The 18478-nt window shown below is 30.2% G+C and overlaps 1 protein-coding gene across 1 annotated transcript; it reads right to left on the reverse strand.

Moving 5' to 3' along the window:
* Positions 1-5325: 5325 nt before the first annotated feature.
* LOC107605998 (gibberellin 20 oxidase 2-like) lies at positions 5326-9558 on the reverse strand. Its single transcript, XM_016307957.3, has 3 exons — positions 8934-9558; positions 7653-7977; positions 5326-5877 (listed from the first exon to the last, which is right to left on the reverse strand). Exons 1-3 carry the CDS (start codon positions 9428-9430, stop codon positions 5608-5610), a joined length of 1092 nt encoding a protein of 363 aa, XP_016163443.1. The 5' UTR covers positions 9431-9558; the 3' UTR covers positions 5326-5607.
* Positions 9559-18478: the final 8920 nt, after the last annotated feature.

Raw genomic sequence — 18478 nt, forward strand, 5'->3', positions numbered from 1 at the left:
ATTAAATTTATATTATTTAAATAAGAAAATATAAGAAACTAATTTTTAGTTAGTTATCAATATTAATATTTTTTAATTCTAGAAATTTTATATTTTAAAAGATTTATAGTTTAAGATTTATAATTTATAATTTATGATTTTGGATTTAAAATTAAGATAAAAAGTAATTTAAAAATTGGTTAATATTAGTTGAAAAAATTGGCTTTCTAACTTTCTTCATTTAAACATGTTTTTGTTGAATATCTTTTAAAAGAATATTTGAGAGTTAATATTTTTAGTAAGAAATAAAAATTAATTAGTGCTAATATAAATATAAGACACAAATAAAAATATTAGTTACTTAATATTTTTATTTTTTGTGTATATTTATGTATTTTTTAAGAATTTAATTTTGATCCGGAATATAAAATATGTTATCGTATTTATTATTTAGATCCCTTTTAAATAATAATTTAAAAGTTAATTATTTAGATCACTTTTAAATAATATTTTAAAAGTTAATTATTGATGTGACAATAAATGATACACTGACCATATATATATAAGAATTAAATTTATTTTTTAATTAGTTATCATAAAAATTTTAAAATTAACATATAATCTTTTAAGAGACAAATTTTATATAAAAATATAAAAAATCAATTTTTAGTTATTTAACATTATCCAATTTTTTTTAATGTTAAAAAATTTTGTTTTCTGGTGAGTTTAATTATGCTTTAGGGTTTATAATTTAGATTTTATTAAGATTGATTGATATTAATAAAAAAAACTCCCTAATCTTATTCATTTTATTAATATCTAAAAAATCCAACTAAAAAAAATTCTAAGTTACGATATTGATTTGTATTTACAGTTTTTCGATTATTTTTTTTTTTACGGTATCTTTCAATTCGATAAGTCAAAAATTAATCTATTGCAGATCTGAATTATATTTAAGAGTCTGCGAATATTGGATTATTTCCTGCATAATACAAGATTCGAACATCCGATATTTACTTAAGTAAACTAATAAATTAACCACTAAATCAACTCAAGTTGGTTATAGTCCTTCTCTTTTAATTTCTCTTTTTTTTTTTTTTTTGTTCTCATTCCCCCACTTTCCATGTGCATGATCACAATGTGTGTACGATAATTATTCCATATGGTGGTGGGTAGGGAACCCTTGAGAACGAAACTCCATCGTCGGGATGCTATTGCAAGTGGCAACGTTGGTTCACTAATTCATTTGAATATATAGCTGTCAAACTGAATAATAATTCTCTATTTGGCTGGATTATTTCACTTTCTTGAATCCAAAATCTACTAGAGTAGTTATTTTGTAGCTTATTATTAGGTCAAATCAATTAAGGCAGGAAAACTAGTATCTAGAAAATCAATATGTACCCAAAAGTGTAAATAGTATATTTATTTGTCATTAGGGTAAAAGATGCCATAAGCTTTTAAGTAGAAGACGACATAATAATAATATCTTAGCTACAAAATATATATATGATGATGAAGGGAAAAAGTCTATCTATCTATCTATCTATCTATCTCGCCGATATACATCGCATCCCACCCACCACCTCCATGATTCGAAAGAGCAAATCATCATCAAATCATGCTCCACCAATTAATTAGTTGCACTTGCACAAACTACAATTCAGAACGCGTGTGTAGTATATATGATTATGATCATGATAAAGTAGTAGTAGTAGTAGTAGTGCACGTACTATACTTGATACTAAAAAAGTCATTAGCTTTTTCTTTGACATGAAATAGCTAGGGTCACCAAATGTTTCTATTCATCATCAATTCGATCCACACATATTTGAATATATATATATATATATATATATATATATATATATTTATTTATTTATTTATTCTATATTTAATAATAGTACATACATTAGTACACAATATTTGTTGGGAATAAGACACCGTTTCCCTTTGAGAAAACACCTTTGACAGAGAAATAAAATAGACACAATCACAACACAAGAATTTAATGTGGAAACTCCAATTACCGGAGAAAAAACTACGGCCATTGTCAAATGACAACTAGAGAATATATTGTTACAACACATAGACTTCTTTCTCTCTAACACCAGTACCCCAGTACACCCACACTCTCTCAAAGCAAATATCTAACTACACCTCACAACACTCTCTAATCAAAGAGTACAGACGAAAAAAAAATCAGATACAAGTTTAAAATGTTTCTGACTGGTGTAAAAACAAATGGAGAACTTAGCCTCATATTTATAGCCTATGCCACCCACTTCATTTGCTATCCTAAACAATGTGGGACTAATTCAACCAAATCTTAATAATATTTTGATAAAGTTAAATTAATTAACAAATACTATATTAGATATACTTGATTTATGCTTGTTAAAAGTTTCACACTACTGAAAGATAAGATTTTTAAATAATTTATATGTGTGAAATATTTTTTATTTTATAACCTAATTTTTATTATTGAATTAAGTCTACTTATAATACTTATGTCTAGACTTTTTTTTTAAGAAAAAGTTATTATCAGATATAAAAAAAATTCTATTAAATTAATTTATGTTATATATATATATATATATATATATATATATATATATATATATATATATATATATATATATATATATATATATATATATTAAAGTAATTTTATTATAAATATCTATTAATTATTAATGACTTGTTATTTAATTAATAGATTAGTACAAAAGTTATAATTTACACCGATTACATATAAGAAATTTTTATTGTATAAATTATGGTTTAATCACACAATATTCTCTATAATGTAGCCCAAAAGTATATGTTACTATAATTCTCGTCATATTCCAAAAGCATTTTTCCATTATTAAAAAGCTGAATCTACGTAAAGTGCACGCAGCATGAAGTAGTGGAATAATACATCGCACAAAAGGATTCCTAAGTTTCGTACTCCACTCCTCGTCAAATAATGCCTGTCTTTTTACTATTAATACAAGCTAAGTAGTGTTAAGAAATTATTGAAATTGTATTAAAATAATGAAATATTAAAATTTTTTTTATCAAATTCTTCCTGTAGAAGTTTAATTAATATTTGGAAAATTGTGAAACACTGCTGATGAGTTTGTGAATTTAATTAAGGGTAATTATTGTTCATTGCATTGTTATTGATGTGAATGAAAAATGAATATATCTTTTACAAGAGTTGCCTTACAGACTGATATATATATATATAGCAAGGTTAGTAACGGCTAGTGATAACTTTGAAAAGGTGAAAACTCAGGTGAAGTCGACTTCATGTGAAGTTGATATCTGAAAATCATCTAACGGCTCTTAGGTATCAACTTCACGTGAAGTCGACTGCACCTGAGTTTCTACCCTTTGAAAATATACCGTTACTTTCTCTATTACACTAATATCCTCCTCAAACTCAGATGGAGAATTTTGCACACCTGAGTTTTGCTTTTGAATTTGTCAAACACCCTTATTGAAACTGGTTTTGTCAACATATCTGTTGTTTGATCTTGCGCAGAGATGTGGACAACATATAGCAACTTCTGATTCACCATGTAGGTAATTCAAGATGTTTGCACCTACTAAGGCTACTATGTATGTACTGAGGTTGTCACAATATATATAGTTAGGGCCATGGGTTGTGGAATATGCAACTCAGTAAGTAATTGTTGAATTGAAATGATTTCAGTAAGAGTAGCATTACATGTATATAAGTATGTATGCTTCATGTTCTTTTCCACTGATATAATGTACATTTTTGTTTACACAGTGTACAATAACTCTAATAATAAGATTATATTCTGTACAATATTAATAGTATAGAATGTTTTTAGTGCTTTTCTTTTAATTTGATAATATGATAAATTTATTTATTTTTTGAAATATTATAAATATTTTAATACAAATTAGATAAAAATTGGATCAAAATTTGTCTTAATTAAATTTATATTTATTTTGTTTGAAACCAGATGTATTTTGTAATGAAAAAATAAAAAAAAAATTGTTTTACCTTAGTGACGAATTTATAAACGAAAAATTCGTCTGTATTTAGAGTTGTGAATGCTTTTCTAGGTTTTAATTACCGATAGAAAATCTGTCAAAAAGTTTGACTCTAGTTATCGATAGAAAATTTGTCGAAAAGTTTGACTCTAGTTATCGACAGAAAATCTGTCGAAAAATTTGACGTTAGTTACTGACAGAAAATCTGACGTTTTTAGCGAAGTGGAGGGGACGATTACCGAAAAAAAATCTGTTGGTAACAAATAAAAATCTGTCGATAAAGTGCCGACGAAAAAATCTATCAGTAAATAATTTTTGACAAAACTTTTATCGATGAACAAAATCTGTCGGTAACAAAAAATCTGTCTGTAATAAAGACCAAATCTATCTATAAATTCGTCTATAATAAGCAGTTTTTTAGTATTGTTTTTCAGCTTCTCCTAGGTTTTTTAAGTTGTATGGGTAGATATTAGAGACTCCAATAATGCTTAAACCAGTTTGATGAAAAATGTGTGTATGTTTTTTGCTTATGTATTCTTAGGTTGCATTTGTTTATAGACAAATACTATTGAGACAGGGACACAAAGGTATAAAAATGTGTTTGTCAGATGAGACATCAACATAGACATTATATTTAGAGATGATAAATTAATGTATTTTATATCTATCTTGACAAAAAAGACAAACACTAATAAGAGACACAATTTATTTTTTATTTTTTTATTATTTTTGTTAATTTTTTATAATTATATATGTCTTCCCAAAACTTTTGAATAAAAAAATAAAAATAAATTAGACTTTCATAATTTATTCTAATTTATCACTAAACAAAATACAAAAACATTAATTTTTATGTCTCTATCCTTAAGTCTTATTTTAAATATTTTGTTTTATTCTTTTTTCAGAATCAAACGAACCATTATATAACAATTCCTCCTACATGGAAGGAACATTTTCTGTATTTATATCATTTTTATTGCTCATTATGACTGTTAATTGTTTTCTTCCCTTAAGAATTTTAATGAATTAACGTTTCTTGTTCATGCATTTAGTTGCAGTAGGATCCGAAATTAACAGAATTTGAGGTTTAGTCTCTTGTTCTTTCTCCTTTTGTTTCTATGGTAGATCTCGTTTTAGACTTTATTTGTTTGTGACTATATCCAAACTCTAATTTTACTAAGCTTGGACCTTGTCTTGGAATAGTAATTTAAAAAAAAAATAGTTAACAATACAATCTTAAACTTCCAAAATGACATACCCAAATTGTTAAACAAAAAATTAACCTTAAAACGACTTTTATTACTCAACAGCAACATAATCAAAAACTAATTAATACAAGAAAAGCATATAAATAGATGAGAAAAATTTAAGAATTAATAATTTTAATTTATGTTGGCCATTACTTTTAGCTCAACAGTCTAGCACTATATTTTTAGTCAACATTTTTAAATATTGGCGATTAACTGTTGACTAAAATTAATAAATTATGCTGACCCTATAATATTGCTGTAAATAAATAGATAGACAAAGAAAAATGCTAGAGATTGTAGTTTGTTACATTTATTACAACCTCCGGCGAGTCTAGTAAATGAAAGCAAAGGGTAGATGCTGCATCTATTTATTGGTTTTGGAAGAAAGGAACCAGTTGGTGAAGTTGTGGAGTGTAGCTTCATCGGCTCTATAATGTTTTTGTGTGAAGAGAAGCAAATCAGACCAAGTAAAATCAGGGAAATGTTTGGTCCCATCAATGCGAACAATATCTTGGGGTGGTCTCAAAATCTTGTCTTCTTTAGGGCATAGAAAGAATGCCAATGACCTTCTCTCTTTGTAACTGTTTACCACTGCCCTATGCAAGCAACTCTTGTACCTTCCATTTGATAGTGCCTTCACAACCAACAAATAATCTTGTTCAACACTTATATGTATGTATGATTCCTCATTCTATAACCAAACACATGCATAATCCAACATACTCATTCATTGCAATAATAAGCTGAATATATATGGTATTGCCTATGTGTTTGGAAAGATTACCCTAATTCACATAGGAAAAGTATAGGGTTAAAAGGGTAAATTAACCATAAATTTAATTAGTAGCATTAAATTAGAGTGTATTGTATTTTTATTTGATTGGTGGTTGTTCATATTGTTCAAAATGATCATTATTTACCTAGCATTCCCCATTCGGATATATCCTCGTCACAACCCACATGGCCTTAATTTGTCACTACATTTATATCACTTTCGTTACATTTAGCATCTTGATTTTACATTTTTTAAAAGTATGTTCTATAGTGCTTACAAATAATATACAAAAATATTATTTGCACATTAAAATCAGTCATTAAAATTAGTTAATAATGTATTTGTATATAAATATATATACGATTTATTTTAATTTTAATGTGTATTTATATTTTAACATATATTTTATATTAATAATTGATTTTAATATACACATAACATAATGAAATAACGTATGATCTAACTTTTAAAAAAATGAACCCATCTCTCAACACTTACATTTAGATATTTTAAATAAAAAAATTAAAGACACTATAAAATTATCCTTTTGTATGTGAATACCCCACAAATAAGTAAATAAATATGGTTACTGCATCCATACTTTATTTATTCCTTAACTACAAGCAACAAAACAGGATATTCCATATTGAAAACAACAATGCTAGGGTAGATAGCTCAGGTACTATGTCTATTTGTACCTACACTTGTCCAAATAGTAGAGTCCATATAAGCGTAATACCAAATTGAGTAATGTTAAACGAGTTAATTTTTTTCATCAATATCAATTAATTTTTTTAAAATTATTTTATTTATTTTAAATTTTAATTTTTAAATTATAAATTTTAAATTCTAAATCTTTTATAACACGATAATTTTTAAAATTAAAAACAAAATTAACTAATGCTAACTAACACATCAACATCTTTCACCGAACTTAGGCCGGAAATGCAGCTTGAATAATGATTAATGAATGTATGAAAAAAGGTGTCTCCGTTAATGGTACGACTTAATTATAGCATGTGTGTGATACTGTGATGGCTGCCCTTGCCTACCTTTATATTCTCTTTGTTCGCCGCCATCTATTGGAGAGTGAATATTATTATCATTATTATAAATTTATCAGAAATAATTAATTAATTACATGCTATTACAACACATCTGATATTCGTTATAAAAGTATTCATAATTATTTATTTTAATTTATAAATATTTTTAAATTGTATAGAAAATGAAAAGGTAATTGTATTATTAATTAAGATACGTATTAAATGTGTCAAAAAAATACATTTACAAACATTTTTAAAATTTTTCTATAATAATATTAAAAAGATAAAAAAATAACATAAATTTATCTTGTCTAATATTTATTAATTATAGCGATAATTAATAAATACTAAATAAGACAAGTTTAGACTATTTTATTTGATTTTTTCGTCTCTTAAATATTATTATTTTATTATTAACTCATTTGTTGGTTATATTCAATTCTTTTTTGTCATTATGCCTAAAATATGAGAAAAAAAAAAAAAACCTCAGTTCATGATACTAAAACAACAATATATATAAATTAAACAAAATATTGTATATGTGTACATGCATGCATGTAAGTTGTATATTTGACATGAAGGGCCTACCGTGAATGTATCACCAATGTTAACAATAAAAGCATCTGAGCGAGGTTGAACAATTTTCCACCTCTTATCAGCAAAGACTTGAAGCCCTCCAACTTGATCTTGGTGAAGAATGGTTATAGATGTTGGATCACAATGGGGTCCTGTCCCAAGTGTAAGGCTTGGTTGGTGGCATGGTGGGTAATAGTTGCATCTCATTATGGAACAACCTTCTTCAAATAACTCCTTGTAATGCAATCTATCTTTCAACCCTAAGCTTATTGCTAATAGCTCCGTTAGCTTCACCCCTAATTCCTTCATGGCTTTGCAGTACTTCTGGAACGTCACTCTATATATATACATAGCAATCAAAACTCATCACAAAAATTTACATTAATAACTAGATCAGAGCATCTATTATAATATATAGTCTTGTATATATGATTGATTTAGTAATTGTAGTAGCTAGACTTTGTGATGAAAATCATGGTGATGGTTGAAAATTTAGTAGTATAGTAATAACTAGCTGGTAAGATTTTTTAGAGTAGCTAATGTTGTTACATTATTAATTATACTAAAATTAAATCAAATAACTTCTCAATATATATTTTTTATGGGACACTCTATTGTACAGATTGGAGTGATATAGAGAGGATATAATTTTTTTTATAGTTATTTTTATTATTTTATTATTATTCAAAATGTAGATTCTACCTTTATTAATTTCTCTTTCATTTTATTAAAGGAAAAATCTGTAAACTTACATCTTACCATATAATTTACTATTATTATATTTAATATGCCGACGACTTGTCTTCCATTTCCACGAAAAGACAAGGAAAAAGTTCAAGAAAATGTTGAAACCAAAATCATATGAAACATACATTTTATGTTTTACACATCTTAAAAGATTTTAATAAGACTTATAAAGAAGTAAGAAAATTCAAAATAAAAGATTAATACAACTCAATCTTTATTACCATGAATGTGATCATTACACGTATAATTCTTTTTAGAATATGAGGGGGGAAAACATGTTTTCCTCATTTTATTAAAAAGCTGATAAAATAACTAACTTCTTTAGTTAGAAAAAATTAAAGTTCTAAACCGTAAATAACTTGTTTTTGTTTATATGTGAAACAAACATTCTAAATAATAAGTGCTAGTTTGGACTATATTATTGCAATACTCTCTCATGGGCACACTGAAATATTTAAAAAATTACTATAATCTATATATTTTACATAAACTAATGCAAAAAATAATGACAGAAAATATCCACAGTATATTTATCCACACACTTACCCAGTTTGTTGAAAATCTTCTCCTAATGTGGTATTAAAATAATTTGCAACAACCGGCTCAAAGGTGTGATCATAGTAAGGGAAAGACAAGGTTTCCTTCCATGGAAGTTTGGAAGAGAATCTATCAACATGTGCACCGGAATATCCCCACAACAAACCTGGTTTCTTTGAAAAACTCAACTTCCTCTGAGTGGGAACCCTAAAAAATTTGTCCATCTGAGCATATGCCTGAGCAATGAGTGCAGGATCAACCCCATGGTTAATCACTTGGAAGAACCCATGGCTCAAGCATGCTCGATGGACGAGCTTTGCGACGCACCACGTGGCCTCATCGTCTCCGGTGAGAAACCCAGAAAGGTTTACCACTGGAACTTCGAGTTCCCCGTGGGCGTCAACAAGGTCTTCCATTGGCCAAACGAAATTTGTGGGCAAGTGGGGCGGCTCCACCCCAATAACTGTTTCTTGATTCAATGTAGACAACAAGAGACTTGAGTCCATTAATGTTATTCCAATGTCAACGATGATTTGAGGTATGTGATCAATATTGAAGGAAGAAAAAGGGAGAACATACACAACTACACAAGCAAATTATATGGTGATAGCTAAATATTGTTGGAGATATATATAGAACTTTTTGGTTGTGGCATGTGTTTATACGAGGAGTGTTAGGGCCAGCAACTTTTGTGATTTGTAGCCATTAAATAGCCATAAATGATAATTTAAATGGTATGAGATTGGTATGAAATTTCATCCAATGATTCATTTTTCTTTGTTGGTTACATGCTGACTAAAATTTGATAAAGTTGCTTGTGCTTAGACTTTTTCTGTTTTTATATATAGATGGTGGAGCGAGTTTACTTTTATATTTTCTTACTGCTTTCAATGTAGTAATTGTTACCTTGTGGTGTTCAATATTCACTATTTTGGCTGCCGACGAAATTGGGCAAATTTTATTGTATAAAATATAATTTTATAAATTATATTGTATAAAGAGAAATATTAGTAAATTAATATTTTTTATAATATTAGATAATATTTGACTGAATTTAAATTTTCTAAAATAAGAGAGTTAATAAAGTGATAAAATAAAATGTTAATTACTATTAATTTTATAATTTTTATAAAAATATATATTCATTATCTTAGTTTAAGAGGTATTAACTCTTCACATTATTATTTTACTAATTTTTTTTACTTTAAAAGAATAATAATTTTTTTACTTTAAAAAATTTTGATTACGATGGAGTAATACTTTATTTTTATACTATTATAATTTAAAATTTAAAATTTAAAATTTAATATTTAAAATGTTAACCAAATATTAATTAAAATAATAAAGTTTATTGTTTATGTAATATTACTTCTATATAAAATTATAATATAAAATAAAATATATATGAGATACACTATAAATTATAATTTTAATATTACTCTTATATATACACTATATTTTGTACTACAATATTAAAATTATAATTTATAATTTTTTTTATATTTTATTTCACATTATAATTTTATACTAATATTAAATTATATTTTTTTAATATATTTAAATTTTGATAACTATCAATATAATTATAGATAGATAAATTTTAATTTTAAATTTTATGCTATTATTTGTATATTTTATTATTTAAATTTTAAATTTTATTATAATTTTATATATTTATTTAATTATTATTGAATTACACAATTTAATTAATAATTTATCGATTAATCAAGTTGATTATTGGTTTAATTTTAAATTTTCTTTCCTCCCGTATTCTCTTGATTCAAACGGAGTGTAAATGTCTTAATCAAGTTGATTATTGGTTTAATTTTAATAACTATAATACACGTGATGAAGTCTAGGATGTTGACAAGTCACCCGAAAAAAAGATGATGATAAAATGAGATCTTCGAAAAGTAATTAATCAAATTGGGTCCAAAAAATCCTAATGATCAAGATTTTTTTATTTTTTTAATCCTTAAACAATGTTTTCTTTTGACTTTATTTTAAACATGTTTATGTTGAAGTACAATAATTGCTTGATTTGACGGACAATTATGAGTTTAGATTTCCAATTGATTCTCTGTCAAATGTCGATAGGTGATTTACAAAAATCAAGAATATGGATAACAGATATATAAGAAACTTCACAGTAGTTATGGTTATCAACTAATAATATACCGACCTAAGTTATCTATAAAATTGTTTTCTTCTTCTTGCATCCATTTTCAATATCTCAAGAAATTACTATTATTCATTCATTGTGTTTAATTTTTCTTTTAATTAATAATACCTCGCTATTTTATAGTTAAATTGTGAATATTAAATTAATATTGAAACTTACATATAAATATAAAATTGTCACATGTCTAAATTTTTTATTTGAGATAAAAGTTTGGTTATTGTTATAGATAAAATCAAATATATATTATAATAACCACGATAAAACTGACCTAAGATTTATCATCTGGTGACTGACGGTAAAGAAATGATAGTCTACGAATAACAGCAATAACAATGGTGCATTCTAGAAACATATTTAATATGTTCTTTTCTCCCAACCTCTACGTGAGTTGCACAGATAAGAAGGCAGCACTAGGGGGTGACAACATATATATGCACTCTACTCGCAGATATCTAATTTCGTGTGGGTCGAATAGGGTGTCAGTCGTATGAAACTGACATGCATCCTGGCTCCCGAGACTCTTTCATAGAATTCCAACAATTTCTCCCGCTCCTCAAAAGCCCACAGGAACGGAGTTGATGCTCCCACATCCATAGCATGAGTAGTTAAAGCAAGTGAATGATTTGAAATTCGAGTTATTTCACGGAATAACACTCGTATATATTGAGCTCGTAATGGTACCTCGCAATTCAAAAGTCTCTCTACGGCTGAAGTTGAGACTTAATTCTATTCGATCAATTCATACTCTATATATGTATATGTTATATATATTTATATAAAAATATGTTTTAAGTAGATATTAAATCAAACAGGCTTGCTACACATACAAGCCTTTTTGACTTACAAATTTTATAAGTTGGCCCAATTCCAACAAAAACGACGCGCACCACACTCTCCACACTCGAACGTAAAAATCACGCGCCTTACTCAACCGTTTCATTTTTCCAAAGCGCGCTCATTATGAAAGACTATTTCTCTTCTTTCTCAATCAATACCCAAACTCTCGAGATTCAAGCCACGTTCAAAACCAAACAAAGCTCTGAAGAAACTGTCCAACTCCTCGTGAAAAGTAGAAGAAATCAAGAAGAAAAGATACAAATCTCCATAAAAAAGATAACAAAAAAAAAGGAACAAACATTATTCAAGGTACTGTTTTATTTTTCTTCTAGATTTTTCACATTTCTGTTTTTGATTTCGAAATCGAAGCACTATATCGCCGTATTTCTCTCTCAGTTTCACTATTCTTGGTTTAGATCTCATATTACTGTTCTGATGAAACTCTTCAAGTCGTTTGCGCTGTTTTACGTACTTCTAGTGAAATGATTTTTGGGTGTATACATATAAACTCTGTTTTGTGAATGTTTGGATGTTTTTTAAATAGGTTTGTATACATATAAACTCTGTATGGCAGATTTCTAGGTGTATATGTCAGTATTGAATGTGACTGGTGCTTCTAGTGGCATTTTGAACTTAAATATCATTCTGAACTCGTATAATGTCATTTTATGCATGTTTGGTTGAGTTGAATATGATTTTGAACTCATTTTATTTCGTTTAATTGAAAAAACAAAATGTGTATAGGACTGGATTTGGGTGTAAGTGGCTGGTATTTGTGTGACTGGTTTTTGGGTGTATGTCTCTGGTATTTGGGTGCATTTTTTATCTATTGACAGTATTTCTTTCCTTGCAGTAAAAATGACAACAAAAAATCAAGGTGGAAAAAAAATACAATGTAAGCACATATATATCTTAGAACAAGTCAATTTTTCCTAATACAAATATAGGTTATTTAAATGACTTTAATTTTGTTTTGTTTACAGCAAACCAAAGACTTGAAGTGTGCCACCAGACTATTGAGTGAAAAATTTGAAAAGATGAGCGAGCCAAAGAAAACAATCGTTCGTGAATTAGATTTTGGTAGACTCATGCACATCCCGCCAATAAATGTGCCTCACAAACTATTAAAGGAGTTGGGATTGGGCAAAAACACACTGGAAACAAGCTATGGTTCCTTTAAAGTTAAACCCAAAACAATAAGGACTGCCCTTGGCCTCAATGCATCAGGTAACTGATTACAGAAAACTTCTATAGTTCTATTCTCTGTAATATATTCTTCGTAATATCTTATTCTGATCTCATGTAATCAAGTAATAAATTTAGGTGCATATGAGTGATATTTGGGTGCATTTCAAGTAATAAATTATTTTCTTTTTTGTAGGAGATCTATTTCTTGATAAAGTGAGTTATAAGAATCTTTCTAAAGAGAACAAACTGATTTTTAAAAGGTTCCAGGGCAACACTTTAAAGAAGCTGACCGATGACATGATGAGTATCGGTGTTGAAAATGAACAAGATCGGCTGATGTTCAAGAGAATTTTCATCCTCTATATTCAGATGGCGTTCTTGTTTCCAACTACAATAAGCAAAGTATCTCCCGTGCACATAGCTCCAATTTTTGAGATGAAGAAAATAACGAAGGGCAACTGGGGAGCCCATGTGCTGAATTTCATCATCAAAGGCATAACAAATTACTGATGAGCCCGAGTTAGCTGGTGACTACGTACCTGTGATACCACCAGAGTGGGATTTTCCCCCTGAGCCGATCCCCGACTTTTCACAGCCTGATGAGCCGGCACTACCGGACGGTGAGGTAGCTCCTGTATACGCGAACGGACCTGTGCTCGCGAATGATTTTATACATAGTGACAGCAGTGTTTTTGGTGGATCTGAGGGTATAGTTGTAGCTGCGGATGATGAGGAGAAGGAGGATCCTGAGATAGAGATAGAGCAAGATGAGGAGATGGACGAGCCTCACGGCGATTCTCCGAACGGCCACGTGTAGATATAGTTTGATAGCAGTAGGGGCATTCTTTTGATGACACTCTAGTCTGACATTATCTGTTAGTTAGTCTCTCACTTATGTTAGTACACTCGAGAGCTAGGAGCTATATAGTGGTTAGGCTAGCATGGGCGCCAGTTTAGCGACTTTTTGTATGGGCCAGGCCCTGGGAGTGTCGTGTATATATTAGCTACATAGGATGACGAGGATGTAAATTGACTTGATCTTGTGTAAACGCTACATGTTTTGTTATAGTGTACATGATGTATATTATCAGTTGTATTTCTATGTTTCTTTATGCTGCTTTTCTTGGGTTGCCTCAAGCAACAAATAACTTTTTAATAAGTCCTCTGTTCTTAGTCTCTTTACTCTGCTCTGATTTCTCCGTTTAACATGTGTACTTAAAGCTTATGTAAATCTCGGTATGAATAGTTAGCCTGTCCCAAGTATAGGTTCATTAAGTCTATACTGAAACATTTTAACTTTTTATAGTATACTTAACCTTAGTCGCAATTCAAGGACTAACTAGGTTGCCCTAGTTCGTTCATTAATCTCTGTCTGTTTTTCTGTTATTAAAACTTTACAGACTTTTCTTTGGTTTTTATCTTTTCTTTAACTTTTTATCTTTCATTTATCTTTGCCTCAATAATATGTTTTTACCACTCCCTAAGTGTTTTATGAAGGTAATTATGAGATTCTGCGCTTAAAATTGTCTTTCTAAAACTTTTACAGAAAACTACCTTTTCCGCATTATTTTATTATTTTATTAAAAAAATTATTTTTAATTAAATATTATTATTTAATATTTTATTATTATTTATTATTTTATCATTAAATTTTCGAAAATTACCTTATCTTTATCTTTAACCTTTAAAATTCACTTTTTACCACCCGTAACTTTTAATATTTCTACTTTAACCGTCCTAACTTTCAGAAATTACCAAATAACCCCTTAAACACCAAAAATTTTACTTCCTTGCCCTTTTAAAGATCTAAAGCCTATTCTTCATTGTTCTTCATGACACTCAAAGTGTTCTTTATGTTCTTCGTAAATTCTTCAGATTCTTTCTCTATTTTTACCCGTTTTTCAGTCTTTTCAGCAACCGATTTTTACTATAATTCATAATAAATTAGCAGCCACTAAAACCCCATATTTTCTACATGATTCCAACACAAATTGAACCTCAATTTAAGCCTAGGGTTTCGTTTTTCCAGCAGCCCCAAGAACATGAACTCAAAGCTTGAATTTCATCAAATTTCATCAAAATTTCACCAAATTTTCACCAAGATTCAATCATATATGCAACCAATTTTTAGCACAGAAAAATCATACAACATTAACACAACTCAAACACAAATAATCAAGATTAATTTTGTGACACCCTACCTGGTTTTGCTGCTCCTAATTCGGTTAGACTTTCAGGTGGTCCTTAAGCACTTTTTCCTCCTAAATCACATCAAAAACAACTTCAAATCCAAATATCCTCAACTAACCAAATCTCACTCAGAATGTTAGGGAGGGATTTCTCACCTTAGACTTGCTGGAAACTCATGTTTCTTGGCTCTCAAGTCAAGTTAAGCATGATTCCTAAGGAAGAACATCAAGAAAACACATGTTTAAGCATGTTTCCTTGAAACTGAATCAAAAGAGAGATGGTGCAGCCAACTCATCTTAATTACAGCCTTGATAAGTCATATGATCATGTACAGAAAGAAGAGAGGATCATTTTGGTCGGATTGGAATTTTGATTTGAGTTTTAGTTCAGCAGAAATCAAGCTTTGAAGATTTGGAACTAAGAAATTTTCTCTCTTTTTCTCTCTTCCTATTTTCGGCCACAACGTGAAAATGAGCCAGCCTTGGGGGTGTAGGGTGAGTTGTGATTGGTTGGCTTGGAGGTGGATTAAAATAATATTAAAATATCTCAGGTGTATAACTACTAAAACTAGCTGTGTCGGAACACTTGCAAAAACATCTCTAAAAATTATTTTCTGAGCTACTAGCATAAATGACACTAGTAACATATTTATTATGAGAATAAAATATGTATAATAAGGCCTTAGCATTGCTAAAGTCATTAGAGGCTGCTGGTGCTAAGCTGCACTAATAAACTGTGAACCCGGTTAAACCGATTTTCTATTTCTAACTAAAACTGACCAGGCAACCTTATAATATTATTCAAGAAGCTTCAAATACTCATATAATGATAATATTATCCTATTATCTCTCTTCTCTCTTGAATCGAGTCCGGTTCATCAAACTGAGACTATTTACGAAAAACCGAATCAAAACTCTTAACCGATACGGTTCAAAAACTAGGTTCTTCATCACTGTGTTATCAAGCTTGCCTCAAAAAGGTTCTAGCTTAAAGATGACATAATGACAATGAGGATTGAGATACTTGATGATATCTCAGAGGTTCTCCCCTTACTGATCCTCCGGAGTTCTCCGTACTTTCAGAAAAGATCTCGCGTACTCGAAAACCGGGGTTGTTACATTCTACCCTCCTAAAAGATAATTTTGCCCTCAAAATTTCAGTTACCTGAGAATAGATGCGGGTAATCAGCTCTCATCTTATCTTCCAGTTCCCAAGTGTGCTCTTCTTCTCCTCTTTGTCCCCAAGCTACTTTGACTAAGCGAACTGTTTTGCCTCTTAGCTGCTTATCACTTCTTTCTACGATCCAAACTGGTGATGCTTGATATGTCAAATTGTTTTGTAACTATACTGTCTCTGGTTGTAAAATGTGTCTCTCGTCGGGAATATATTTCTTAAGTTGCGAGACATGAAAAACATCATGAAGGTTTGACAGATATGGAGGAAGGGCTACTTGATAAGCTACTAGACCGACTCTTTTAAGTATTTGGAAAGGTCCTATGTATCGAGGGTTAAGCTTTTTAGTCTTAAAAGCTCTACCTATTCCAGTAGTTGGGGTTACTTTAGGAAAGACATGGTCTCCCTCACTAAACTCTAAGGGTCTACGTCTATTATCGGCATAGCTCTTTTGACGGCTCTGTGCTGTCTGGATCTTCTGGCGAATCCCTTTTATCTTCTCAGTAGTTTCTTGCACTTAGTCTGGACCTAAGACACTAGCTTCCCCATCGTCATTCCAACACAATGGTGTCTGACATCTTCTTTCGTAGAGAGCTTCATGTGGTGCCATCCCGATACTTTGTTGGTAACTGTTGTTGTAGACAAACTCGACCAACGGCAAATACCTATCCCAACTGCCTTGGTTATCCATCACACAAGACCTTAGCATGTCTTCTGATGTCTGGATTGTCCGCTCTAATTGTCCGTCTGTCTGAGGATGGTATGCTGTACTCATGTGCAATTCTGTTCCCAACGCTTTCTGGAAAGCTCCCCAGAATCTGGAAGTAAACCTCCGATCTCGATCTGAAACAATTGATGAAGGTATCCCGTGCAATCGTACAATTTCTTGAATATATATCTGTGCCAGCCTTTCTAAAGTATAGTCAACTCGAATCGGAAGGAAGTGCGCTGACTTTGTCAACCTGTACATAATTACCCAAATGGCTTCGTGTCCTGTTGAGGTCCTTGGCAATTGGTGCAAGAAATTGAGATATCAACGGCGCCAAAAACTCGGTACGCACGTTCATAATCTCAATTCTTCTTCACAACTTCGCACAACTAACCAGCAAGTACACTGGGTCGTCCAAGTAATAAACCTTACGTGAGTAAGGGTCGATCCCACGGAGATTGTCGGCTTGAAGCAAGCTATGGTCATCTTGTAAATCTCAGTCAGGCAGATTCAATTGGTTATAAGGTTTTGATAATTAAAATATAAATAAAATATAAGATAAGATAGAGATACTTATGTAAATTCATTGGTGACAATTTCAGATAAGCGTATGGAGATGCTTTGCTCCTTCTGAATCTCTGCTTTCCTACTGCCTTCATTCAATCATTCATACTCATTTCCATGGCAAGCTGTATGTTGGGGGATCACCGTTGTCAATGGCTACCGTCCGTCCTATCAATGAAAATGGTCCAAATGCGCTGTTACCGCACGGCTAATCATCTGTCGGTTCTCACTCATGTTGGAATAGGATCCATTGATCCTTTTGCGTTCGTCACTACGCCCAACACTCGCGAGTTTAAAACTCGTCACAGTCATCCCTTCCCAGATCCTACTCGGAATACCACAGACAAGGTTTAGACTTTCCAGATCTCAGGAATGGCTGCCAATAATTCTAGCTTATACCACGAAGACTCTGATCGTGAACCAGGAGGCTAAGAGATACACATTCAAGCTCTTTTTCATGTAGAATAGAAGTAGTTGTCAGGCACGCGTTCATAGGTGAGAATGGTGATGAGTGTCACATAATCATCACATTCATCATGTTCTTGGGTGCGAATGAATATCTTAGAATAAGAATAAGCTTGAATTGAATAGAAAAACAATAGTACTTTGTATTAATTTATGAGGAACAGCAGAGCTCCACACCTTAATCTATGAGGTGTAGAAACTCCACCGTTGAAAATACATAAGTGATGAAGGTCCAGGCATGGCCGT

This window comes from Arachis ipaensis, chromosome B7, assembly GCF_059453495.1.
Source record: "Arachis ipaensis isolate K30076 ecotype BB chromosome B7, ASM5945349v1, whole genome shotgun sequence".
Lineage (NCBI taxonomy): Eukaryota > Viridiplantae > Streptophyta > Magnoliopsida > Fabales > Fabaceae > Arachis > Arachis ipaensis.